At 42.5% G+C, this 27,110-nt stretch overlaps 1 protein-coding gene across 2 annotated transcripts in view; it reads right to left on the minus strand.

Annotated features, from left to right (window-relative positions):
• LAMA4 (laminin subunit alpha 4) overlaps positions 1-26,706 on the minus strand; it is a 147,155-nt gene extending 120,449 nt beyond the window's left edge. The window contains exon 1 of one of the 2 annotated variants that reach the window (XM_034669004.1): positions 25,971-26,706. In XM_034669004.1, the coding sequence (XP_034524895.1) occupies positions 25,971-26,165 (195 nt within the window). In that variant the 5' untranslated portion in view covers positions 26,166-26,706. The remainder of the gene's footprint in view (positions 1-25,970) is intronic. The other variant, XM_002917163.4, reaches the window with a different exon arrangement.
• Between the last annotated feature and the right edge of the window lie 404 nt (positions 26,707-27,110).

Below are 27,110 nucleotides of genomic sequence, written 5' to 3' on the forward strand. Positions count from 1 at the left end.
TGTGGCTTTGCTTTTCCAGTCTTACTTGTTCTCGTTCTAGTACTTAACATGGTTGAAATTCTGTCCTTGAAATTCTCTCTTCTCTTGGTTTCCAGGACAACTCTGTCTTCAGGTTTTTCTCCTGCTTATCTTTCTCAGTATTTTGGGGGTTGGGGGGAGTGGCAGGAAGGGAGGGCTGCTCCTCTTCTTCTGTTGCCTCCACACTGTTGATGTTCTCCAGGATCACCTCCTTACAGCTCTTTTCTATCGACACACTTTGTGATGTCATCCTCTCCCACAGTTTCATCCTCCATCTATATTCTGGTGACTCCCAAGTCCCTCTACGTGTCCCTGATCTCGCTCTTTTATGCCACACTGCTCTTGTTTCCAAGTGCCTGTTAGACAAGTCATCTCCAGGTCTGTAGGCACATGGAGTTGAATGCATCCCATAGTAACCTTATTATATGCTCTCCCAAATCTATTTTTCTTCTTATATGGTATCTCAGATAGAGACGATAGAACGTAAAAGGAAAAAGTAATGGAGTGATACTTTCAAATTTTATCAATACATTTGGCAGTAATGTAAGTTTTGGAAATGCTTACAAAGAATGAACTCTGCAAAGATCAGAAAATGGTTTGCACACAGAATAACATTTAAGTACCCAAGTTCTGTCTCTTCCTTTTCACAACCACTGTACTATCATTGTTTATCTCAAATCCATGGCTTAAATGGAGACAGATGGAGTGCTGCAGAGCTTGAGTCTCAAGTCAGAAAGGCCTTACACAATTCTGAACTGTTATAAACTTACTCTCTAAACTAATACCTCCATCTGTACTAGGGGGACTGTAGGACTGGAAGTTCCCTGAATTAATTTCTGTGTAGAATGCAATGTTTATTAAAGGTTAAGTAATTGGAATGTGCTAATTTGAAGCTGACATATTTGTTATATTATTTAAACTCAACAGTAACCACAGCAACTGCGTAGAACTTAGACAACAAAAGATTTTTTAAGGGAGGAGAATTTTCTCATTGACATTGTTTAGAAATGCTGGCACATGAGGATAATAAAAAGCAGACTGTGGTTCAGCAAGTTTTATTATTGTTTTAAAATTCTCCCTACACAAAGTGCCTCTCATTGCCTCCACCTGGGTTAGACTGTTCCCACGTTCTCCCACCCTTTGTATGCTGTGCCTCATAGAGTTTGTGCTCTACCTCTGAGATGCTTGCCAAGATGAGTCTTCCCCCTTGTTCCCACTTCCACTACTTAGTTTAGGACCTTGATGTTTCTCTCCTGGATTATTATAATTATCTCCACCCTCCTCTCTTGGTCACCAGACATTCGCCCTTCCAGTTCATTCTTTATTATCAGAATTAATTTTAAGAAACCTCATAATACTCCTAGTCTACTTCAAAACTCCCAGTGGCTCTTCATTCATTGCCTACATGAGTACATAAAATTCTTTAGCATGATGTACAAGGCTCTCTTTTCATAATCCAACACCAACCTGTCCTTTAGGGTCAACTTAAACTGGGCTCCCTCTGCTCTACTTAAACTATAGATTTCCTTTCTCTCCCAAATATGCCTTTCTTTTGATCACCTTGACTTTGCATTAGAAGCTTGGGGTGTCTGTCTCCCTCCCATCAGTTACAAGTCCTTTCCTTAGTCTCAGACTCAGTTGCATTTCCTCTGTGTTCCCATGCCACTCTGCACATATCTCATTAGAGCATGTGGAACATGCTATCACAGTTTTTAATTTGCACTCCTGCCTCTCTGAAATCGCTGTGAGCTCTTTGAGAACAGGGATAGTGGCTTGTTCATCTTTGGAGCTTCATCGCCTATCAGAGTCATTAGCAAACAGCAAGGAGGTTTTGAAAATTTGTTAGCTGAAACAAGGAAATTTGAATCTGTAAAGAATGAACCAAATGAGGGCAAATAGTGTAGAAACTTTGGAGAGTGTTTGGACAAATCTCTACAAGTGAAGATCTTCAATCATGAATCAATCTTTTAAATATAATATTGAGGAAAAAAGCCAGCTGCAGAACAGAAACACTACATATATACTGCATTTAGAAACATGCAAAATAATAGTATACTGTATGTTATGTAGGGACATACATATATAAAGAAAAGTATAAGATATGAATGTAAATCTAAGAAATCAGGTCTTTTTTTAAAAAAATTTTATTTATTTATTTGTCAAAGAGAGAAAAAGAGAGAATAAGCAGAGGAGCGGAAGGCAGAGTGGTAGAGGGAGAAGCAGGCTCCTAGCTGATCAAGGAGCCTGACATGGCACTCGATCCCAGGACCCCGGGATCATGACCCAAGCTGAAGGCAGACACTCAACCAGCTGAGCCACCTGGGTGTCCCAGAAATCAGGTCGTTTAAGGGTAAAAGAGGGGAATGGGATTGAGGAAGGATATATATATGTGTGTGTATATATATATATATATATATATATATATAGGCAATATTTTATTTCTTCATCTCTACGGAGGGCACACAAATGCTCACAAAAGAATAAAGGAAAAAAAATGAAAGAAAAACAAAAGATCCCACTTAGGTTGGCTGGATATTGGATTTCCATGTCTAGACCTGGTGAGGTCTCTAAAACATCATCTCTGGGAAGTGACTAATGTGGTCTTGACAATAGATTCAGATGCTTGTGTATAATTTCCCTAACTTCCTTGTTATTCACTATGTACCGTGATCATTATACAGAGTTAAAAAAAATAAGCATAAGAACATTCCTTTCCTAATTTGTTCTTCCTTTGTTTTTTGTCTTACAGCTAGCAGCTACATCATCCCATGGGAAAGCCTTTCACATGTCTATATGTCCTGTTCTACCTGTGCAATCTGGAATAGTTTTCGAGGGCTTATTTATTCTAGTTGGGGTGTACTAATTTAAGGCAGAGGTAAATTCTCAGAATAGTGCACAGTACTCCCATTTTCCAGTGACTGAGATACTAAATTTTAAAATTCAAATAAGAGAATTTATAGGCTAGTTTTCTGTTCTAAAAGGGGAGCTGGGATCCAAATTCAGAGAATCTTGTTTCCTCAGGGACCAAGGCAGCTAATAAGTGGGAGTCCCACCCACCTCTGGCTTTAGATTGGCAGAACATGGCAGAGTGACCCACAGGCTAAGGCTAAAGGTTGGCCTCTCCAGCTGGCTTGGAGTTGAAAAGGGGAATAGGGAAAGATTGAGCAATGATTCAAACCAAATGAGGTGGAATTGTGAAATTTAAGATCATGTTCTCAGAGTTTGCTAAATTTTTTTTGCTCTCATCTCTTCATTATTCCCTTACATGAAAGTCAAATAGTTTGTGAATTAAAACAGCTAATGCAGCAGATGCTTTTGGAAAGTGTTCCCCCACCAGAAAGGAAAGCCATGAATTTCAAAAGACAGCCTGTCCATGGATATAGTCAGTCAGTCAGGGGCCCAGCAGGAAATAGAATTCACTTTAGGGGTTCAAATGAAGTGTGGGGAAGTTAAGGCACAAGGAATGGAGAAGCAATGGGAACACAAATCTACCACCTCTAGGGCCCAAGGAGTAAAAAAAAAAAAGGTTTGGTACGCTAACCCGGGTGGGGGCCAACATGAAATCCAACGTCTTGCAGGGGCCACAGTTCTGCCCAGGAGGCAGTGCTTAAGGCAGAGAGGGAACAGGGCAGAACTACCCCACCTTTCCCTTCTCCTGTTTTCTGGTTCAACAAGGGAGTTCGAGTACTGCAGTTTGCAAGGCTCTGCAAGGCTCGGCAGCCTCTGCAGGCAGAGTGAGGCAGGCAGGCAGGGGCCAAGCTAGGATGAGTGGGGGAGTGGAGGAGAGCAGGTGCAGAGTAACCAGCCCACCATCACCCCCAGGAGTACGGCAGGAGAAGGTACTCAAGCAGCAGTAGGAAATAATTGACCTGCCAGCTCTTTATCTGGGGACCATTTAATGGTCCCGCAGATGTATGAAATGACATCTGGTTGACTTTCTTTTTTAGCCGGTCCTAGGCCAAGGCCTCTTTCAAATATCCAAGTTGTTTTTACCAAATCTTTGAAGGCTCACTAAAAAAATGTTAATTGACCAATTAGGATGGTTTTAAAACCCCGAAACAGAAGGAAACTCAGCTTTTGTTAGAAAATTATTAAATGTGATACCAGAAATTACTGTGGCTGTGTGAACTGAGCTAAAATTAGGCCAGAAGTTTAGGATTATTTCTATCCAGTTGCTTTTTAATCACACCTGCCTCGTGGTCCCCTCCTCACTGTCTTTGTTGATGGCGAGCTATGTGTCTCCTTCCTAGATAGCCCTGTTCCTCAGCCTTCCTCAGTGATCGCCTCTGAAAAGAGGCAAAACTATGATAACACCGATTATCTCCTCCAACATCCTGAGCTCAACTTTCCATTTCATAAAAATTTAATCAGCTCTTAGGAGAGAACTATTCTTTGTTGAAGGGGAAAGGTCTTTTTAGCTATAATTATTCTAAACATTAATGTGGCACTGACAACAGATTTTTAAGTAGTCCCACTAGGGGCCAGAGTCAGGAAAAAGCATGGATACAAACGCCTCTTACAAGATATATTTTTGGAAGAGCTAGTAACAGACTGAAAAGAGCTAACAAATTGAATTCTAGCCATCTGGGGATTGAAACTGCACTATTTAAAGATAGACTGCACTTCACATATTCGGACCTCTTCTACCATAATTTGTAACAATCTGGAAAAAGTGACATTTCCCCCCTGTTCAGTCGATGGAGCACATTTCCAGGAAATCCAAATAGATAAGAGTTTGTATTCAAAGGTAGGATCCTTTTCAAATAATCAATTTTGATAGGCTTCTCAATGTAATTTCAGTGAATCCATTGTTAAATGAGGAAATGAAGAACATTTCAGAGACAGGGGGAAGTTCCCTCAAATGTGTTAATTCTTTCTTATTCTTCCAACAGCTTACAAATTCTCTTTCTCTCTCTACATACAAATATGTACCTTTAGGTAATTTTTCTTTAGATTTTGCACCCCCAGTTGTCAGAATATGATGGAAATCTACTCTTTGGCATTTTTAGAAATGCACACACGTGTATTCATTCATTTGTGAACTCTGCATCTGGCACCCGTTCAGGAAGTATTTGTTGAATGAGTGCATCAGTTTCTCCTCCAAATACGCTTGCATGTAGGGTACCCCCAACTTCTAGACCTTGATGATTGATCTCCTATGTGCATTCATGTGATACACTACCGTCTACTCCTTACAGCAACCATAATTCCCTATAGTCATGGCCTTTGGAGACAACTTGGAGGAGTGGAAAGCATGAGATAATCTGGATTCCCGTTCCGGTTCTACCACCCAGGCTATTTAACGTGAGGTCTCAGTTTCCCCTTCTGGAAAAGGGATAATATTATCTCCTAGAGTAGCTGCGAGGATTAACTAATATTGTGCATTTCGAGTCCAACAGATGGGCGTGCAAGGGGTTCAACAGCTAGTAGTTTCCTCCTTTCCTTTTAGATATTTCTGTGCCATGACCGTCTGTTTTAACTGGTGGCCCCGCAGGGGGGCTCTCACTCTTTCTTTATGGCATGCAGCTCAGCAATGACACCCGAAGTTACCGGTTCACTGTCTTTCCTCCCCAGAAGACTGAACTCCCCAAGCACAGAAACTGGATTTGTCTGATTTGTCGCTGTATCCTCAGTGCCTTGCATAGCAGGTGCTTAATACACATGTACTGAACGTATCTTGGTGTTACAGAATCACAGGACTCAAGAGTTGGTGAGGATCTTAGTGATTACCTTGTCTCACCCCTCATCTTAAATGTGGGAAAACTGAGACCTAGAGAAATAAGGGACTTATCAGAACCATTTGCCTAGAGCATGTTAATGCAACCCTCAGTCCTCCTTTCTCTAAGCCACACTTCTTGATGATGATGAAGAAAATGATGTTCAGAATTGCATGGGTATTGCGGAAGTTCACATCTCTTCTGGGGGCTGCAGACAGGCCCACACTGTCCTCCTTTGCCTTTCACAGGTCTGTCTTGGGATATAAATCAACTCTGCTCATGGTTATCAGATTTGTCAAGAATCTCATTAAAGTTATTCCACTAGTACCATCTTCTGGTTTCACAGGTGAATGCCAACATCATCAAAACGTCTTAATACCACTCCCTGGGCAGAGCAGATGAAGGGGTGGGTGGGGTGGGATGGAGAAGTGGGAGCAGGAGATGGGAGAGGACACTTTTAAGCCTTTTTCAGCTTTGCTTTGCGTGTGGCACTCAGGATAGGAAACATTGCCCATCAGCCCTCTGTAATTGCTTGATTTGGCATATGGCAATTATTATTAATTTAAATATAGTAATTTGTAGCTGGTGTTTCAGTTTTTAACAGTTTCTACATAGTATAGATAGAAATGGACTGCGAAGCAAATAGTGTAGATTACTCGTTAGAGAAGTCAACCCTTGTTAGAACCTGGTCATATGACATCCAGCTGTGTCCTTGACACCTCTCTTGTTCCATTTGAGGGATCTGACAATGGGCCTTGGGAAAGGACGCCCCTTTGTGTAATATACATCAGCATGTGTGCAGGTGTTTCCCCTTATGAATCAGAAGCAGATGTCTGGTTAGGCAGAATGTATGGCAGCCTGACACATCTGGCCCTAACTAACAGGAAGACTATGACCCATAAATTGTACTAATAAAATACCATCACTATAATTTTGACGGAGCCATGAAACCAACACCTTTGTCCTTCAGCACTGAGGGAGGCTAACTCCCACAGAGGGCTTGGGACGGGCTCAAAATTTAGGATTATTTGTTGAACCTCCACACTGCCATTGATATATTTTATGAAACAAATTTTATGAGACAAGGGACAATAAGACTCTACCCCCAAGTGTTCTTATTTGTGAATTTGTAAAATGTGAGCAGTAGAATTCATGAAACAAACATTTTATATCTCTGCTGTGTGTCAAGCCTCTAAAAGGCTCAGAAGAATGAACCTTCAGGGCAAGATTGAAGTCTGTTCAGGGACTCTGATGACAGGGCCATTTTCAAACAGTTCATAAATAAACAAATATATCAAACACCAAGTGCTTATAGAAAGCATGGGAAAGGAACATTTAGAACATATGGAACATTTAGCTCCATAATGTGGGGAGCTAATTTAAAAAGAAACAAAACAAAACAAAAACTTTTCCAACAAATAGTTAATCTATACTAACAAAATTTTAACTATAATATCATGAACTGTCCAGAAACTACTTCAGTTCTTCTTAGAACATGAATGATATTCAAAATTGGTATAGAATTTCCACTCTTTTCATGTTATTTGGGATTGTTTCCTCAATTTTTTTTATCCCCAACTTCCGTCCCTTAAAATTTTTATTTTATAATTTTGGTAAAATACTGCCTAATATAAAACTTGACTTCATTCAAGTTTACATTTATAAATGGCACAAATAATCGGCACATTTCTTTTTAGTAAAGATTTTGAGGATGGTTTCAGAATCACTTTACAATCTGATATTATCTGTAGCATTTAAAATTTGGTCCCAAATAACTACTGTAATCCTGATAGCTGGTCTGTTCAAGCCCAGTTATAAAAGTGAAGGGAAAGTATACAAACTAATATCAAAATGACTGCAAAGGAGCAGGCAATGCCTCGAATGCTACGAGTCTATTCTGTGCGCAGCCACGCTAATGACAACAAAATAATACACATTTACAAAAGGAAATAGAGGAGGAAGGCTGAGCCCATTTGATTTAAAGTAATTCTGTTATCTATCATTTGAGGGGGAAAAATTGTGCTGATTTTAAAACAATACTTTAGTTACAGATGTTTCCAGACCCCTTCCCTGATCCAAGGAAACAAAATACCATTCAGCAACAAGCCCAGATTTAGAGATGGGGCTTGTTCCAATATAAACATTTCTTTGCTAGACCTTCTCTATGAAACTGCATAGTCAATTTTTCCATATACAGTGGGAAAGACAAAGCTTTCAGCTTAAAAGGCATTCTCACCCGCAGTGCAGAGCTCCTGGAACGAGTAGCCTAGGGACACATGGTTCACTATTGATGTCAAGCTGAATGTCAATTTGGCCATGAGGATTGCAGACCAAATTATGTCAGAATGTACACATGCCACAAGAAAAAGACTCAGCACTGTTTTGGCCTTCAGCTTTCGGTACGGTCATTTATTCATTCTGTCTTTTTGTTTCATGTACCGCTGTTCACCTGGGGCCCAGTTTAGGGCGTGGCACAAAGCAGGCTTTTAAGAGTAAGTGAGGGATGCATAAACTTTTTTTTTTTTCCCCTGGAACTTCATACTGAAGGCACTTGGCTGGGCAATTTGGGGAATCAGAAGGTGAATCACAGACACTGCTGGCCCCAGGGGTTCAATGGGGGCATCTGTATCTTACCATAATGTAGGGTAGAGTGTACTAAGAATCATAATATATGAGGGGAGGTGCAGAGAAATGCTGAGAGCGTGAAGAAGGAGAGGTTACTTTTAACATGGAAGTGGGGGGATGCACATCAAGAATGGTTCTTCGGAGGGGGTAACTATTGTGCAGAGTTGGGGTTTTTTGTTTTGTTTTGTTTGTTTTGCTCTTTGTTTTTTGGGGGCTTTTTTTGTTTTTTGTTTTTTGTTTTTTGTTTGAAGGAGGAGGAAAGCTGAAGCTGAAAGGCTGGAAAGCATAGGGCATTTTTTAGTCATTCCTCAAACTTTGTGCCTTCTGTTGTTTTATTGCTCAAAGCAGACGTCTTTCATTCCTGGTAATCTACCTCAATGGAGGCACCAGATGGACCTACTTCTGGGACCTTCTTTGGAAAGATTAGTTTAATATCACGATTAAACTCAAGTGACATCTTTAGCAACCTTCTTGCTTACACTATACTCCCACAGAGATGCTTCTCTCTCTCTTCAAACATCGTAGATAATATTGGAGGCATCCCCTAAACCCCGAAGTAAGTGTTAAGTTTGCCTAAAAGCCTCAGTAATTCTTAGCGCTCACCAGAACTCCAAGAGTGACTCCCATGTGGCTTTAAACTTAGGAAGTTTGGAATTGACAATAATTTCCAAGTTATAATTTACGCATAGGGAGAATGTCATTCAACTATAAAAAGAAAGTATTTTTATTTTATCCTTTTTCATTCTGCTCTCTAGTGAAATTTGCCCAAAGTGAGATGAGCAGAAGAATGGTCCTGGAAACATTGGTTTTCTGGCCCTCCGAGTAGCTGTAAGATTGACATAAGTTACTTAGAACCCATCCAGAATTAAAGCAAGAACCTGGTGAACTTGTTTGTCAATACTCTTATTGTCAATAGCCCAGTCTCTGAGCAGCTGAAATAGAGCAAAAACTGTCCTCATTTAAGGCCTCAACTACTATTTCAGTTTTTTTTTTCCCTTCTTGAAGTCTGTAAATTTCTTACACGATTTGTACTATGCTTGAAGGAAATCTATGCTGACTCATGAACTTGAGGAGAAAGCAAATTTTCTAGTTGAATATGAGCTTATGTTAGCAGATTAAAAAAAGGGAGAGAGATTGTAATCAAAGGAAAATCAAAACACAGTTTAGATCATCTGAGATGAAGACTAATGTCTTAAAACTAAAAAAAGTGTCCCGCACTTGTTAGCTTACAAAATAATTAAAGTGTAAGAGCAGACGAAAAGATGTTCTACAGAAAAAAAAAAAAAACCCACCAAAATGCTTATTTCCACTGAACATTTTGATATATTACAGGTCACAGGAAATATGTGCTTTGTCTGCCAAAGTAATCACAAATACTCTTTGAGAATAGGAAGAATCCAGCCCTTTAATAAAACCAAGAGATTTTAAACACACTACAAGGAACATTATACTTCCCCCATAAAGATTATTAGTCTAACCTTATGAAGATATTTGTATCACCTTAAATACAGTATTACTCTCACAGTGCCCAGGACCCTCCTCACACCAAAGACCAGGGGAGAGGGCAGGGGACGACGGTGCCCACCATTTGGAAAACAGACCACTGGGTGGCTGGCGGTTAGGAGTCGTCCTGCCTCCCGTGGACCTTTCTATTTTGTCCCTGCAATACTCATTATGAGATTCAGGGCACATCGGAGCAGATGTTACTCATGGGACAGCCCCTGGATTTCACCAGCTTCAGTTCTGCTGGGCATTGGCAGATTTTATTTGCGAAACAGGTATTCACGAAGTGAAGCGGCTGAAACTCTGAACTGTTCCAAAGCAGCTGGGAAGGTCCCAGCTGGGTATGACTGCCAGAGTAGAGCACTTTGGTGCTCCCCCACATTTTCCTTGTTAATTTCTCATGTTACTATTGTTTTGTTTCATGACAGGGGAATTTCTTAAAGTCATGTGGAAACCTGAATGATGATCGTGTTGTAGGGGGAATGGCAGACATGATGTGGTCCGGGAATTTTTAAAATTAGCTCTTCAATTGTTTTGAAACAAAAGGGTCATTGTTCATTTTTGAAATAGGTCTTTTTTTTTTCTTTCTTCCTTTTAAGATCCAGGATGTGTTGTTTATTTTTTATGACCATCAGAGAACTCTAGCCAGAAATTCTGAAATCTTATTGCACTTGAAAGCCTTCTTTCTAAGTACAGGTGCTAGCAGCAGAATTTAAGGGGCCAACAGCCATATGGGGCCAATGCAAAGATCTCTGAAAGGAACGAAAAGGTATGAATGATATGGTTATAAATTAAATTCAAAATTGGGATAAATATCATGATCAAAAGGCTAAGAGAACTTCTAATATTTTAGTACTTAAATTACTCAAGACTAAGGCATATGTGGTGGCATAAGACATAATAAGAAAGTAAACACAGATATGCTTTTGTCTGATCCCGCTCATTCTGCGTCCCAGTGCACAGGTCACCAGGTGTTCCTCATCCCTCTTATTTGTCCTGGTGATGGCATCCATGCTGTGGTGCAGGGCAAGAGGACTGCTCCAGGAGCCAGGAAACTTGGTTCTGGCCCCAGTTCTAGAAACCTGTCATGGGACCTTGAGGAAGTGACTTAACTTTTGACTCCAGTTTCCTTCTCTTTCAATGACATTAGTGGCACAATGATTCCTAGGCTCTTCCCATATCAACAGTCTATAATTGTATAACATTTCCTGTGGTCTCAACAAGGTTACATGCTATGAGACTTTGGAAAAAACACTTGACATCTCCCATGTTTCCATAAATTACATCAGCAACACCTGGCCTGGCTGGTTTATAAAATGGTTGCTAGGAGTAAAGGTGGAAATATGCAGGAATACACCTTGTAAACCATGGAAGCTTTGTAAGTATTAACATTATTTCTCAATTGAGTTAGTAGTCATTGGAAATTCCAATATTTGGCAGTTGTGAATAACATTTGTCTAATATCAATAGCTTTTTTAAAAAAAAGTTTATTTTCTTAGTAATCTCTACACCTGATCTGAGGCTCAAACTCATGACCCTGGGATCAAGAGTCACACACTCCTCCAACTGAGCCAGCCGGGTGCCCCTAATATCAATAGCTTTTTAAAAGATGAACTCTTCAAGCTGTGGAATGAGAGCTATAGAGAGCTTTCCTAACTCATTGGAAGATAGTTCTCCCTCGGTGTCCTGCATATATGTCATAAACAAAATAAAACAAGCTGAAGTTTGTCTTTATGACACTGTGAAATTCTTAAGGTGTCACTATTTTTAGTCAAGTGAGAAAGTAAAGTACAGTTTTTAATATTTATTTTCTCCCCTTTCATAGACATAACATTTATGTGGAAGCATCTTGGCCTTTGGAGAAAAGGACCACAGATGGGTACAATACTGTGTGGAGGGAGGAAAGAGTAAGACTAAGAGCCATCTTTTTTAGCTCAGAGTACAGATAAGAAACTGTAGTTTGGAAGAAGATGATGTTTATGGCAATGGAATAATTGGATTAAAAAGAAGAAGCATCGAAGCAAACATCTTACCATTCCTGTGAGGATCAAAAGATACCAGTGAGCTGGTCTACTCACTACCACCCTATCCTCTTTCCAAAACTCCTTTGTTAGTTGTCCTCAGTACGCCCAGGTAATAACCGAGAAAAAAGTGGAATTTCCTTATTTCCTAGGAAGGGGCCAAAAATATCTTCAGACAAGGAACAGGAAGCATAAAAATAACTCTTAGAGGAGTAGCAATTGTTTAGAGATTTTGAGCACATTGGGGGCTCTATGCAAGCAGCAGCCTGGCCTGGCCCCGAGGCAGGTGTGTGCACCACCGGGCAACTGCCGAGGAGACACTGATTGGAACAAGATTTGGGGTCACATTGTGGAGAACTGTCATGATTTGGAATATCAATGTGGGAGCCCCCAGCCAAATGATTCTCAAACATGTTAGAGTAGAGATCTCCATTTTATCCCCAGTGAAATATCATGTGGAATTCATCTATAAAACAGATAAAAAAAAAAAGAAGATGCTCTAGCTGAAGGAAGCAAAGCCCCAAGTTCCTGCTGCCCAGCCCCCCGACCCCAAATTATAACCAAGGCTTTTTGGTAAAGCCTCAGCTTGAAAGTCACTGATGTAGTAGGTCTTGTGCTAAAAAGTCTCCAAAGAGATTTTCTTCCCATGATGTAATACATTTCTACAAACATCAGCAGCCCCTCTGACTTCCCCCTCACCCTTGCTCTCCAAACACTCAGCAAGTCATCTTGATAGAATCTCTACAGTGACCCCAGCATCTGTTCTGTCCTTTCCAGACTACGGCCGCCGTTCAAATCCAGGCCTTTTTTACTCTCTCCTGGATAATTACCAATGCATGACAGAGGTGACTGAGTCCAGGCTCTCTGCTGCCTCCTGCCTAATGCATCCAATAGCCTGTTTCCAGATTGATGTTGATCTGGAAGCACAGCTTTCACGGAGTTTCTTCTCTACTTTGAAATCTTCAGTGGCTCCCTCTTGTCTAGTCCTACCAGCTGAGATTATATCACTTTCTAGAAGAAACCCATGTCTCTTGTCTTTACTCATTTTATCCCCTTACCTTGAAATTCCCTCAATTTTAAGATTTAACTCAAAGGCCAGCTCTCCTATGAAGTCACCTGTGAGCTTTGCTTGTCCTTTAGAAGAATGAGTCTTTCTTCTAAAATCTCTAGGAGTTTTTGTAACGTAGCAGTTTCGCTTTATTACACTACTGTTGTACTTGTTTCATCTCTCCCACTATGTTTTGTTTATCTTTGTAGCATACGTGGCACTCACTGACATAGCAGGAACTTTTTTAAAAATAAGAGAGTAAAGATATTGATGCTGATCCATCCAATGTCCCTGGACACCTAAGGGATACAGGATAGCAATATAGAGTCTGGCACGCTATTTCCATATTTCAAAATATCTACTTAAAATTAATGGTGACACAATCATATGAAATGTACAACCAGAATGAAATGTGAAAGTTTTGTGCTTGTTTATGCCTTTGGCTGAAGGTAATGCGGAGTGTTAACATTGATTATCTTATTTTATCAGAAGCTCTCTTTTGCAGATATTAATTAACGTGTCTCATTAGAAATAAGTTATTGCTTAACACACTTCACTTGGTAGGTGTTATGGACTCAGTTATGTCTCCCTCAAATTCCTGTGTTGAAGCTCTAACCCCAATGTGACTGTATGTGGAGATAGGGCCCATAAGGAGGTAATAAAGGTCAACTAACGTCGTAAGGGTAAGGCCTGACAGAACTGGTATCTTTTTTTTTTTTTAAGATTTTTTATTTATTTATTCGACAGAGATAGAGACAGCCAGCGAGACAGGGAACACAAGCAGGGGGAGTGGGGGAGGAAAGCAGTCTCATAGCGGAGGAGCCCAATGTGGGGCTCGATCCCATAATGCTGGGATCACGCCCTGAGCCGGAGGCAGACGCCCAACCACTGTGCCACCCAGGTGCCCCAGAACTGGTATCTTTACACAAGAGGAGGAGATACTAGAGAGTTCTCTCCCTCTCTGCACATACACAGAATAAAGGGCAGGTGAGGACCCAGAGAGAAAATGGCCATCTGTGAGCTAGGAAGAGAGGATTCACCATAAACTAACCCTGATGGCCCCTTGATCTCGGACTTCTAGCCTCCAGAACTGTGAGAAAATACATTTCTGTTATGTAAGCCTCCCAGTCCGTGGGATTTTGTTATGGCAGCCCTAGCAAACTAATACAATTGACAACTTACTTCAGAACAGGAGGCCAGAGGAATAGGAGAAATAGTAGAGGTTCTTGAGTGTGAAAATTTGGGGGGCCACTAGCGTCATACATTCCCTTCTCCCAAGGTAACAATGCACTTGCCATGCCTACTACTACGGCTCTTCTCCTGGCCCAGGAGGGCACAGACCACCTGGGTCTGTTCCAGATGGACCCATCAGTGGCTTGATGGGGCTTCTCAGCACTTGGCTCTTCATCCTTTTGTGCTGAGTGAATAACTTCCTTTTTTCAGACATGCTGTTTTCTAAAAAAAGAGTTACTAGCCTATGTTTCTTTCAGGTCTGACTTGAATCCTTTCTGTTGCTAAACTCCCTTTTCATATTGTCACTAATAAAGAAAAATTTTAAAAGGTAAACTGTTGCTAAGCCTTCACTTGGTTTTCCTACGATTGACATACTTCGTCTAATCATTTCCTCCAAGGTCCTGATTTCACCACATTTCGGTTTCTTGTCTTATCCTTCTGTCAAGTTCTTTTCAGTCATAGATCTGTGAGGTAAACCCAGGATCCCACTGAAATGATTAATGCTTCACATAGCTGGAGAAACATGAAGACAGACACGTTCAGAAATTATGTCAATTTTTATTCCTATTATGTCTAAAGAAGAACCTCTCATTGTTCCTGAGATGATAAAGTCGGCTTACTCTCTAAGTAAAAAGGAAAAAAAAGCGCCAAAATAGAAACATACCAGTAATGTAAATATTCTTTATAGACTTGTCAACTACTAAGTCCTCTCCAGCCTTCCTGGACAATGCGGGGACCCTTGTGAGTTGACCTACTGTCAGGCACTCTGAGATTACAAATGCAGATGCCACCTCTGATTCAGGAGAGGCACAGAGCCCGATCTTCCCTGCAGATCTCAGTCTCTGTAGAAAAGCACCAGCTTGAGCACTAGCCTTGGCAGTTTTCATTCTGTCGTACCAGCTCTCCTGTATCTCTGAACATCTTTCTAGCCTAGGACAAAGACCGCACTTCTCACTCCCCGAAGACACATTATTCTGAATTAGAAAACTTCCCTTATTAGCAAGGGAAACATTACAGTTCCACTCTTTCCTGAAGAGTCTGGGCAACACCCTATTTTCAAGCAGATGCCACAAGTAAATTCTTCCCCTGCCTCCCCTTCCTTTTCCTCAAGGACACAGAGTCTCCGCAGGTCCTGTTTCTAGGCTAGGGGTGCTGGGAAGTAGGGGGAAGTAGGCAACCTTCCCTATCAGGTCATGTCTTAAAAACCCCTTCCTGAGCTCCTACGGTGTGTGGGCCATGGTTTCAGCTTCCCTACAGGCCCTGAAGCAGCCGTTTGCTTTGAACTGGTTTTTTATTCTATAGGACAGCATTTCAGGCCAGGGGCTAACACCTGTGTGGGCCTGTGAGTCCTCTCCCTAGCCTCACACAGCCCTGATCTGGGTTTCTATTTTAGGGCTCCCTAGAATTACGCGAGAAAGCTTCCCTTTTCTGGATTCTCAGTTTCCTCTAAGTCCATTACCATCCCAGCCCAGCTGCCCTTGAGAGGCTAACACGTCTCCTACTCCAACGTGCATATGAACAACCTGAGGGTGCAGTGGAAATGCGGGTTCTGACTCTGGGGTGCCACTGAGACTTTGCATCTCCAAGGCCAGCCTCTCCAGTGCTGATGTCACCTTCCTGGGGCCGCGCTTCCGGTTATGGTGATCTAGACGCCTGTTCCCCCAGCCAGCAACAATCGGGGCATTCACACTCCAGGGTCCCTCACACACTGACGATTCTGACTTCCAGAAAGGTCCTTGAAAATACTTGCTTCCAAAGGTCGCATTCTGTCTGGTCCAGAGCAGGTTATCAAGTGAGGCTTCTTCTTGACCTTATCATGAAGTCAAAGTTGACAGCTGTCCCGTGCACACGGCAATGTGGTGACTTCAGCTGATGTTCATAACGAATCAAGAATCCGTCACCGTCTTTCCCTTCCTTTTGCACTGAGAGAAAATACATCCTCCTCTCTGGACCTAGTCACGTGTCCCTTAACTGTTATGAGATGCAAGGACATAGGTCTCGCCTCAGTAGTTCTCCATGTCCCTCGCATCTTCCAACGTCATCCTTCCTGTGTCTCTGTGTACAGCTTCAGCTTACGGTCATCCTGAAGCGTCTGGATGGGGCACGTGGCAGCATCCAGGAACCTAGGTGTGGGGGACCACTGACATTCACTGGACACACTTAGGAATCTGCAGCTAACGCTGTCTGAGAAGCCTCCTTAGTATGTCACCTTGGAAGGGCTCATGACTGCAGCCGGCCAGGCCGGTGCTCTGTCCTGTGGCCACACTCAGACCCACACCTGGAGTTGTTAGGAAGCAGGGAAAAAGACCCGCCAAAGCCTCTCCACCCCTACCCCCAGATCAGGACTCCGCATTTCCCTCAGGCTCTGGGCGCTTCAGTCTTGGGGTTCTAACTAGGACCGCAATGGTGATCATTGTGACCCTGAGTGATTCTGTTCCTTAAGTCAGCTTCCTTTCAACTAGCATGAGATAATTCTAGAGCTTTGTTGCTAGAAGTAACCTTGTTTTTGTTTGCTTATTTTGTTTTATTCTTTTTAAACTGTAGAAATTGAGAAGGACCCAGGAGGTGAAGGGACTTGCCCAGGTTCCTTCAACTGGGAAAGGTGAGGTGATCTGGTTGTTAGTGGCATGACCAATAGCCAGGATAGTTGGCTCCAGACTCATATCCAGGGCTTGTCCATGAGACTCTCCTACAGACCATTCAACTTAAGGATAAATAGAAACCACAACGAGTAAAGTGAGTAATAGTATATTAGAAGCAATTTTTCTCATATATCTATATATATCTTATAATATAGCTATGTTAAGTCTTTTGAAACATTTTGAAAGAGCATAGGCTGGAAGTCAGAAGACAGAGTTCCTGCCACTCTAATGAATGAGCTTTGTGTCCTCAACAGCCTCCCCGCCCCCGAGACTCAGTTTCTTTATCCACAAAATGAGAGGGGGTTGAATCTCTAAACTCTTTTTCTAGATCTACAATTCTATGATCTCTTTGATTTTACAGTTCACACCGCAAGGTAAAATAGAGTTATACATCCAATAATAACCACCCACTGGCTCTGCATTCGGACAGGCCTCCTTTAGGCTGAATTCTGTGCTGCAATAGGGGCTTCAGGGCTTGTCTCATATAGATGGAATTTCAGGGTGTCTCCTGGCATTGATCACAAGAGACAACAATTCCAAGGAAACAATACAGAATGAGGCGATTATTCATGCACCGCAAACATTTGCTCATCTCCAGGCATTCAGACTCTGTTCAGTCTCCAAATAACATGCATTTAGCGCCTCACCTGTGACCGGGGGATCCACAGAATCACAGATGACAGACACACTCTGCTGCTCCCGGGACTCATGGCATATCAGCAGGAAGAGAGGTTACATTTAGGGCACTCTTAGCTTGTCAAATCCTATCACTGTTCCTTAAGGGGGAAACACACCCTCTGTGGCCTGGAAGTTTGAAGCTTGAAAGGCATCATGGAATAACTCTACTGTGGAAGAAGCATCCAGCAACAATTTTAAGCCCCGGATCCCGAATGTGTGCTCTGGCTCTTGCTGTCATGCTAGACGGTTCCACAGCCCTAGTATCCCACCGTGAGGCTTATTGGACATTTCTCTTGCCTTCTGCTGGTGTCTCTATTACATATTCCTTTGGGCTGACATTTGGTTTTATGGAGCTGTGTAAGTGCAGTAGGACACGTTGTAATTCACTGTGTAAACAGACAACCTTACTGCATGTACCAGTCGCCTCTGAGGCAAGTTTTAGCGAAGACATCTCTGATCTCTAGACTCCCTAATTTCCTTTAAAGTAATCACGCCACTTCAAGTAATGGAGGGCGATTTCAAAATAAATACAAACGCACGAAGTCTGCACGGCACGCAAGGGTCCTTTCAGCTGTAGTATACAGTGTGAATTACTGGTCCCGTCTGCTAGCGACTTGTGCTCATGCAGCTGTTGGTGGTATGGGATCTCTCCAACCCATCAGTTCTCATGGAGCTATAAATGTAGGTATTCCACTCCAGTTAGGTAAACCCTGGATTTTTAGCTCCTTCCAAAACACAACACACAAACTAAGAAGGTCCTGGAAGTGAAAAGAGGGTCAAATTGCATATTCCTCAAAGTATGTCTGACCTACGTCTCTATCCTTTTTTTTTTGAAAACAGAATTTGTTTCTTTATGTATTTTTTTTCTTTATGCAGGGGATTGGGGCTTGAATATGGACATTTTCCCACTCCCATTCAGCCTTGGAATGCTGTTTTCCCCAAGTTTCTCATGATAAAAAGACTCAGATTCAGAGCCGAACTGCTGGCAGCTGAATTTCATTAAGACTTTGATGGGAAACTTAAGTTGGAATTACAAACATCTGTGGCTAAGCTTCCCTTTAGTAAACCATTTCCCAGAATTTAACTTTACCACATTAGGAGCAAAAAAGAAAACAGTTGAAAAAAGAATGCTTCTCTTCGGCAAATGCTGGAGTAGATATTTAAAAAGCCTCCTCTGTGGTCACTACATCTCAATGAACCAGCAGATTTACTGGTTCCAGAAAACAAGTAAGTAGTTGTTTGGAAATGCCAACTTGGGAACTCAGTAATGTACTGGTAGTCTGATTTTAATGGTGTCTAATCAATCAAATGTCTCAAAATTAGGTCTGGCCATCATATATTTATATGGTTACCTGGAGCAAGGAAAAACCCAAAAGGAGAAGAGTATTTTTGGTATTACATATTCAAAAAACGATGACAAGTCAGATTTGAGAATTTAATTGTGAAAGGAAAAAAAAAGGATTATAGTCCTCATCATATCAATGATGTTGGGGTTTTTGTTTAGCTTTTGGGGCTTTAGGAAACTCGTTCATTTCTCTTTACTGCCCAGATCATCCTATCGCTGATGAAAGGCTATGTTTAAAGAATCCTTAGGGATACAATAATTACAAAAGTTAAACTACAGGGGCTTCTGGGTGGCTCAGCTGGTTAAGCGATTGCCTTTGGCTCTGATCATGATCCTGGGGGAGGGGGCAGGGGGAGTCCCTGCTCCGCAGGGAGTCTGCTTCTCCCTCTGCCCCTCCCCTCCCATGCTTGCTCTCTTTCATTCTCTCTCTCTCAAATAAATAAATAAAATCTAAAAAAAAAAAAGGTTAAACTACAGTCTCCCTGTTCTCCAATGTTGGATAATCAGCACATTTGTAAGGAAAAGTTGGAAGTAATCAAATTTACAGAGAAAGTAAAAATTTAGATAAACTGATAAATCTTTTTTTTAAAGATTTATTTTATTTATTTGACAGAGAGACAGCCAGCGAGAGAGGGAACAGAAGCAGGAGGAGTGGGAGAGGAAGAAGCAGGCTCCCAGCAGAAGAGCCTGACGTGGGGCTCGATCCCAGAACTCCAGGATCACGCCCTGAGCTGAAGGCAGACGCTTAAGGACTGAGTCACCCAGGCGCCCCTGATAAAACAAATCTTAACTTGCAGATAGATAAAAACGGATAGTGGAAGAAAAGGGGAGAGGAAAGAAGTGCAGAAGAGACAGGGAAGGCAGACTTTGTGAGGCAGCTTATGTATATTACTTCACAACAATCTTGCAAGGCAAGTACATTTCTCTTCGTTCTATAATCAAACAAACTGAGCCTCTGAAGGATGGACTAATTTGTTCAAAGTCAAACAGCTAGAAAGAAGTGGAGCTGAATTCATAGCACATCTGTCTGGCTAGATGCCCACATTGTACCTTTGATGAAAGGTGAATTTCAGATGTTGTTAAGCAGAGACTGCAAATAAACGGCCCTTGGGCTGAATGGGGCCATCAGATGTACATGCCACAGGGTATTAAAAAAAATTTGAGTCAGCAGTTTTACCTAAGAATCCAGATTCTGTTTTCTCTTGAAAAAAAACAGAAGACCTAGCAACACAGAGGTGGCTGCCTGTCTGGAAGAGACAACCCTTCTCCTGTCACTTTGGCCTTAACCACTCCCAGGGTGTATTCCTTTACTGCCTGGTAATGTTTTGCTTGGCCTCTATAAGAATCCAAGTTTTAATTTTTTTTTTCCTGTACCATATGATCAGCATTTTCACTTCTGGGTATATACCCCAAAGAACGGAAAGCAGAAACTGAAAACAAGTATGTGTATACCAGTGTACACAGCGACATTATTCACAGAAGCTGAAAGGTAGAAACAACCCAAATGTCCATCAACAGATAAATGGGTAAGCAAAGTGTGCTATATCCATACAATAGAATATTATTCAGCCTTAGAAAGTAATGAAATTTGGACACATACTACAACATGGATGAACCTTAAAGACATTATGGTAAATGAAATAAGCCAGGTGCAAAAGAACAAATATTGTAGGTTCCACCTACATGAATTATCTATGGTAGTAATATTCATAGACACAGAAAGTGGAATGATGGTTGCCAGGGTCTGGGGAAGGGGGTAATGGGGAGTTATTGTTTAATGGGTATTGAGTTCAGTTTGGGAAGATGAAAAAGTTTTGGAGATGGATGGTGGTGATGGTTGCATAACAATGTGAATGTACCTAATGCCACTGAAAAATGGTTAAAATGGAAAATTTCATGTTATGTATATTTTACCACAATTAAAAAAAACCCTTATGGTTAAATATGAGAACTCTGGAACTACAGCAAATGAAATTCTTTATTTTCCAGCAATTTTAGAATAAATTCTGTAAGATAGGCCATGTAGTCCTGTAGGTGGTGCTGTTCTGAATTCTCTCCCTATTAATCTAAATCAGGATCTTCTAATATAGACTATAGCATCACGTAGAGGAAACATACTAGAATATACTTATAAAAGGAAAATGGGCTGCAAGAAAACTCTAGAGTTAAAAGACCCAGTGATATGCTGGAAAAAGAGAATGGGATTGGTAACCTTGGGCAAGGTACTTACCATTTCCAAACTTTAATTTGGTCATCTATGAAATGGGTGTATAAATTTCACGGAGTATTACAAAAGATAGTACATGTAGTTTCATGGGACATAGTAGAAATCAATAAGTGCTCATTTTTGTCTTTCCTATATGAGTTGTTTAAAAAGTAAGGGTAGACTCATCTGGAAAAGGAAGTTATCTCAATTCTTTGGTAATCCTAAAATTTTAAGCAACTTACGCTACTCATCTAGCAAGCATTGCACAAATAGTCTATGAATGGCATTATATATAACCTTATTTTAAGAAATTCCCAAAACTTTGACTGAAATTATGCCTACAGGTGTTCTAGTTACCTAAGCACTCTTTCCTACATACTCTTGCACAGTTGAATTACTTTTATAAACTCCTTCCTAGCTGGGCCCCTTACCAGGTAGCGTACCTGGGCAAATGCTCTGTGCCTCAGTTTCCATGTTTGCAACATAAGAGCCATAAGATCCATAAGTCCCATTGAGTTGTTAGGAGGGTATAAAAAGAACATAACTCACGGAGAATGCTCAGACTAGTGTATGGCATGTGGTAAATACTCAATGAACGTGTGTCACCAGCCTTGCTATTATTATTACTGCTGCCACTACTATATTTAGTCCTTCTAAAATAATGTTTCCCAGGAACCTTCTGTGGTATTTGGTGAGTTGGTGATTGTGTCCCACTGATCTGGCTCAAGAGTGATCTTTTTCCACATTACCCCCATGGCCCTTAGCTTCTAGCCACTCTTACAGAATATGAATTCATTCTGCTTTATAGAGAGGCTGTGTACATATTTTTCACTCTAAGATTGCTTCCCCCCTGAGGGTAGGGATGTGACTCTGCCTTCTTTCTGTCCCTCCTGGTGCCTACTCTTTGCTCTGTTCAGGGTAAGGCTCCAAGCCTGCTTGTTAGATGATACTAAGTGAAGGAAATGATGACTGCCCGTGGGCGTTCACATTACCTAAACGCACTGTTGAGCAGCCCTATAGAATGATGGCCCAGGCCAACAACTTAATGTGATTCAACAGGCCATTTTCAAAGTAAGGGCCCAAGATAAGGATAAGCAAAAGGAATGAAGATAGTGAAGGAGATCTAAGCTGCCTTTTCATAAACATGCTGCAGTCTTTTAGTGGCAGGGCCCCTGTTACATTGGGGCACAGGATCACGTATCAACAATAAAAAAAAGCCTAGAGGAAAAGTTACTCAGAATTAGTCTAGTGCATAGTGCTTTTTTAAAGCCAGCAAGTAAGTGTGTCCAGTGTGTCCAGGGTGAGGCACCTTTGCACATGTGGTTCATGGGGCATTGATTTTCTCCGAGGGAAGCTAACAACAACAACAACAACAACAACAACAACAACAGCAAAGCCCAGTCAGGTTACCAGGAGGTAAATTCCCATTTTCCTCTCAGAGAAAAGTTTGCTCAGTACTGTCATTTATTTCCCTTAATTTTTCAGTGATCTCCCAAAGGCAGTCACAGCACCATTCCCCCGCCACCTCCCACTCTGCCTCTCCAGCGGGGCCCCCCCACTCTGCTGAGTCTCTGGGTGGAGATTCTTCCCAGCCACACACTGGCAACCTCTAACCTAGTGTTCTTGACCTTATATAATGCCTGCTTCTTTTTGACAGACAAGACTGTCATTCCTGCCAAGGACATTCTGATACCCTTTCCTTGGGAACTGTTCCCGACTCCATCCCTCTACCCCCTCCAGTTCTTTTGCATATCCATATTGGTTATTGGCACTTTTGCCTAGTTTTACTTGCTAGAGTGTGTATGATAAAATCAAGGCTTTCTTTTCTTAAACATAAAATATTAGAATAGTGAATATACTTTTTTGAAAGTACCCAGTCTCCCCTTTGCCCACCCCCACCTACTGAGAATCATTGCTCTTCCCTCAAACACAGCAATAATGGACTCAGGAAACAGTTTGTAAAAAAAAGCAGAAGGTGGGAAAATCCTACCCATTAGCACAGAGTTACGGGTGGGGTGGGTGCTACTCTTTTCAAACTCTTTGCATCCTGGGGGTGTTTGGGCTTGTTTGAGAAGGAAAGGAGGGACCTTCTTTCTTGGTCAGCCAGGGTTCCTCATCCTTCTATTCAGTGCACATTAATGTCTTTGACCCCCTAACTCACACTGAGCACCGCAATGTGTGGGAGACCAGATCTGTGTTGAGAGCTGAGGGCCCAGGGGTGGGGAGGGCACAAACCTTGCTGTCGAAGAGCTTGGGAGAGTGTTTGGAGGGCTATCAGCCAAGCACCTCCCACTGCTCCATGCTTGCCTTAGTATTTTTCTTCCTTCACTTAGAAGGAAAATTGAGGAATAACCATTCATATAAATCCAAGTCAAATAAAATGAATGTATTTTTAGAATGTCCCTGTATCCACATCTCGAACCTCCCACGAATAATGTGTCATATGTATCCATGGTCTCTTTCTCTCTGTCTATAGATGTAAATACAATCTCCTGAACCAATTCAGCAGAGTGGCTCGACTAAGTTATTACATTTCCAGAATGTATTTGGTTTATAGTCTCCTTACTGGCTATAAAGAGCATGGGAAATCTGAATGCTGGGGCACAGGGATCGCCATGGGACCGCAGGCTAACTGGAGGTATTATGTGAAACTATGCAGTGGGAACATAATTATTCCAATCCCACCCTTTCTACATCATATACTTTGACCCTTCTGGAATGACTAATAGCTTCTTTCTGTTTCCCTAAACCAAAAGCCTCAACTGGCATTCTGAACCTATTAGACTCTGACAGTATTACAAATTTAACTCACTATAGGACATTCTTTCTGGTTGGAAAGTTATAGACAAACAGAGATATACCAATATTAAGTAAAATAGCACCGTAAAGTTAACGTTCTGAGAAATATTCCCACATAAGGGTTTCTTTTAATCTAATCATCTACATATTTTATACTAATAGCAAGACTTAGAGTGTACAAAGCATTTATGCTATACCAAGTACCGTGTTAAGCATTCTTTCTGTATATTTTATCTAATTTCATCACAGTAACTGTAGGAAGTATGAAGTAGGCATCAATACTTTCTCTAAGCCTCAGTTTTTTTCTCTGTAATCTGGGCATCTGTAAATTGCCTCAGGGAAGGAGCAGGTAAGTTGAAATTTAAACTTGGGACCATCAGAGTGCAAAGCCTGCCATCCGAAACACTCTGCTGTGCTGTCTTCCTACTATTTCGCTGAGCATAGGCGCATATAAGAAATCACTCAGGGTCTCAGCAATACATGTAAGGTTCCTTGAAAATCAAATAATTATTTTCTTACTTTTTGTGGGATGAGCGTTACAAAAAGTAATGTGTGCCCATCTCTTTAAAATTAGCAGATAAAAATACAGAATGCCTAAATTTGAATTTCAGATAAACAATAAATAATTTTTTACCATAAATACATCCCACACAATATTTGAGACATAAAAAATCTATTTGTTGCTATCTGAAATTCAAGTTTAATTAGATGTCCCGTATTTTATCTTATTAAAAGGGCAACCTTACTCTTAGGCATTTCGTTCTGAGACTTTCCATGCTCAAAGCAACAGGTGGAAATAATGCTTCAGGGGGTGGGGGTGGGAGGGTAATTCTCAGCCTGTGGAGAAGCAATGCCTTCCCATTGGTGTCTCTACTGGCCTGGCTTCTCCTCACGCCTGGAGAGTACGAAGCTGAGCAGAAGCCTGCCCCCCTCTTTCACATAGAGGTTACTTTTTGCACCACAGTGACTTGGCATGCTCTGGTCCTACCTACTCTCCCTCTTTTTTGGGGGGTGTGGGTGGGACTCCCTCTTGGAGAAGGACCATCTTCATGCACCTTATTTTGGTAGTAATAATTAAGAACTACAGTTCTACTAACAACTAGTAGGATTAATAGCAATAATCCAGACTTCAGTTCTGTTAGAAATGGTGTCAATCCACATGACTGCTTTGGTTCTATAGTTGTTGGACCCATAGCTATAGCGTGTGTGTGTGTGTGTGTGTGTGTGTGTGTGTGTGTGTGTGTGAGAGAGAGAGAGAGAGAGAGAGAGAGAGAGAGAGAGAGAGTGATGTTAGGTCCATTACTCCTTCCTTTCCCATGAACTTAGGTGACTTCATTTTCCTCCTTCTTAGCATCTCCCACGCACTGGACATGCTGTTGTCCCTCTTGGCTCAGGGGACTCTTAAATCACTTACTCTGGATTCATCCTCCTTTACCCAATTTCTACATTTGGTTGTGCTTTCAACATAAAAGCTATTGTAAGGTATTCAAACAGCAGCTCTTTGCATAACCATATCCTCAGTAGCATATCCTGATCATTTTAACTTTTGGGTTGGGGCTTGGTTTTCATCACAACTTCTTGCTTCTGGAATATAGTGGCTCCTGCCTATCTCAAGTATCTGCCCCGCAGCTCCCCAGCAGATCTGTAGTAGCCTATCACCCTCAGCCACTGGCTCACTCTCCCGCTGCAGAGAACCTTCTGTTAGATTTATGACAAAAGGATTGTTTCCATTGTCCCAACATCACAGAGGATCAGGAAGCCAGTGACAGGGCACACACATTAGGAGCTGTGGCTTGACAAAAATGACTCTCCTGGGACATACAAGTGGCAGAAAGTCACAGAAGTGCCACTGCAGCCCCAGGTGACAGTCTGAGCAGACTCGCTCCGAGTACACAGGACACATGCACTTCCGCTAGTTTGAACAGTGACATGTTCCAAAGCCTCAACTCACAACTCACGACGTCCAAATCCAACTTAACAAAGTAAAACTCTTCAAGTTTCTGCACTGACCTGGTGCAGGTGAAACTCTCAGGGAGGATGGGGGAGGGAAAGAAGAGGGGAGAGACAGGGACGGGAGTGCGGCGCCCGCGGGGCGCAGGTGCCGCGGCAGGGTGACGATGGCAGGGACACTGTACCTTGGCAGCAGGCGGCAGCCTTCCGGGAGCCACGCGGGGCTCGCTCGTCTCGGGCGGGTCTTGTCTGCCGACCGCTGAGCTCCCTTCAATGTCAAAAGGAAAAGCGTTGTCGGTGCCGGCCGCCGCGGCGGCGCAGGCAGCGCCCCAGAGGAGCCACAGCGGCAGGACGGAGCACCGGACTGAGCTCACAGCCATCTCTCCGCGGACATCCAGCGGGGCTCTGCCTGGGGCTCGGCGGCTGTTTGTCCTCGTCGGTTCCCCCGCACCCCCACCCGTGGGGCGGCGGTGCCTCGCTTGCTCTACCTTCTCGGCCTCCGCCGTGTCCAGATGTGGGAAGTCAAGGCGGCCCGACGAGGAACTTAGTCAAAAAGGGAGAGGGAGAGCGTGAGCGGGAGTCCCCCTTCCCCTTCTTCTCTCTCCTCTTGCCTTCTTCCCCCTCTGTTTGCCTCTCTCACTTTCTCCCCCGCTTTCCCTCTCCCCAGAGGCTCTGGCCGAAGGGCGTATAGATGGACGAAGTTTAAGGCTGAGCATCAGAAGGCAGAGCGGGTTGGGGAGAGCCAGGCGGCCACCTCCTGTCCCGGGCGGGTGGGGACTGAGGGCTGCGCTGTCCTGCCTTCCTCCACACATCCATTCGCACCACTCCCTTTTTACCTTCCACTTCCAGGCCCTCCCACTCCAACTGGCATTTCACACACGGAGCTCGGGTCTTTCCTTGGCCTGACTCCCCCTCCTCTCTCAGTCTGGAGACCCTCCAAGGGACCCCTCACATCTCTTATTTATGTAGTCAAGGTGCCCGGTGTCTTATCTGTATTTATGTAGATCTCTTATGTGGCCCCCTAGTTTGCAGGGAAGTGAGTGGGAAAGGGATTCCAGGGGCGGGAGCCAGAGGTAGGCAATATCGCTGGGAGGGTAGAGGGGGAGGGCGCCCACTTTCTTGAGCAAGGTTTCTCATTTTCTAAAGATGGAATGCTTCACTCTTTGATCTATCTTCATTGAGATGGCTGGCCACCGTCTTCCTCCCGACAGTCCTCACCCAGAGGGCTGGGGAGAAGAATATCTTTTACTGCAGCGCTGGAAAATGACTTCATTACGCAAATGCATGAACTTTTATTTACAAAGAACATCTTGTTTTCATCCTAA

The sequence above is a fragment of the Ailuropoda melanoleuca genome, chromosome 10 (genome assembly GCF_002007445.2).
Source record: "Ailuropoda melanoleuca isolate Jingjing chromosome 10, ASM200744v2, whole genome shotgun sequence".
Lineage (NCBI taxonomy): Eukaryota > Metazoa > Chordata > Mammalia > Carnivora > Ursidae > Ailuropoda > Ailuropoda melanoleuca.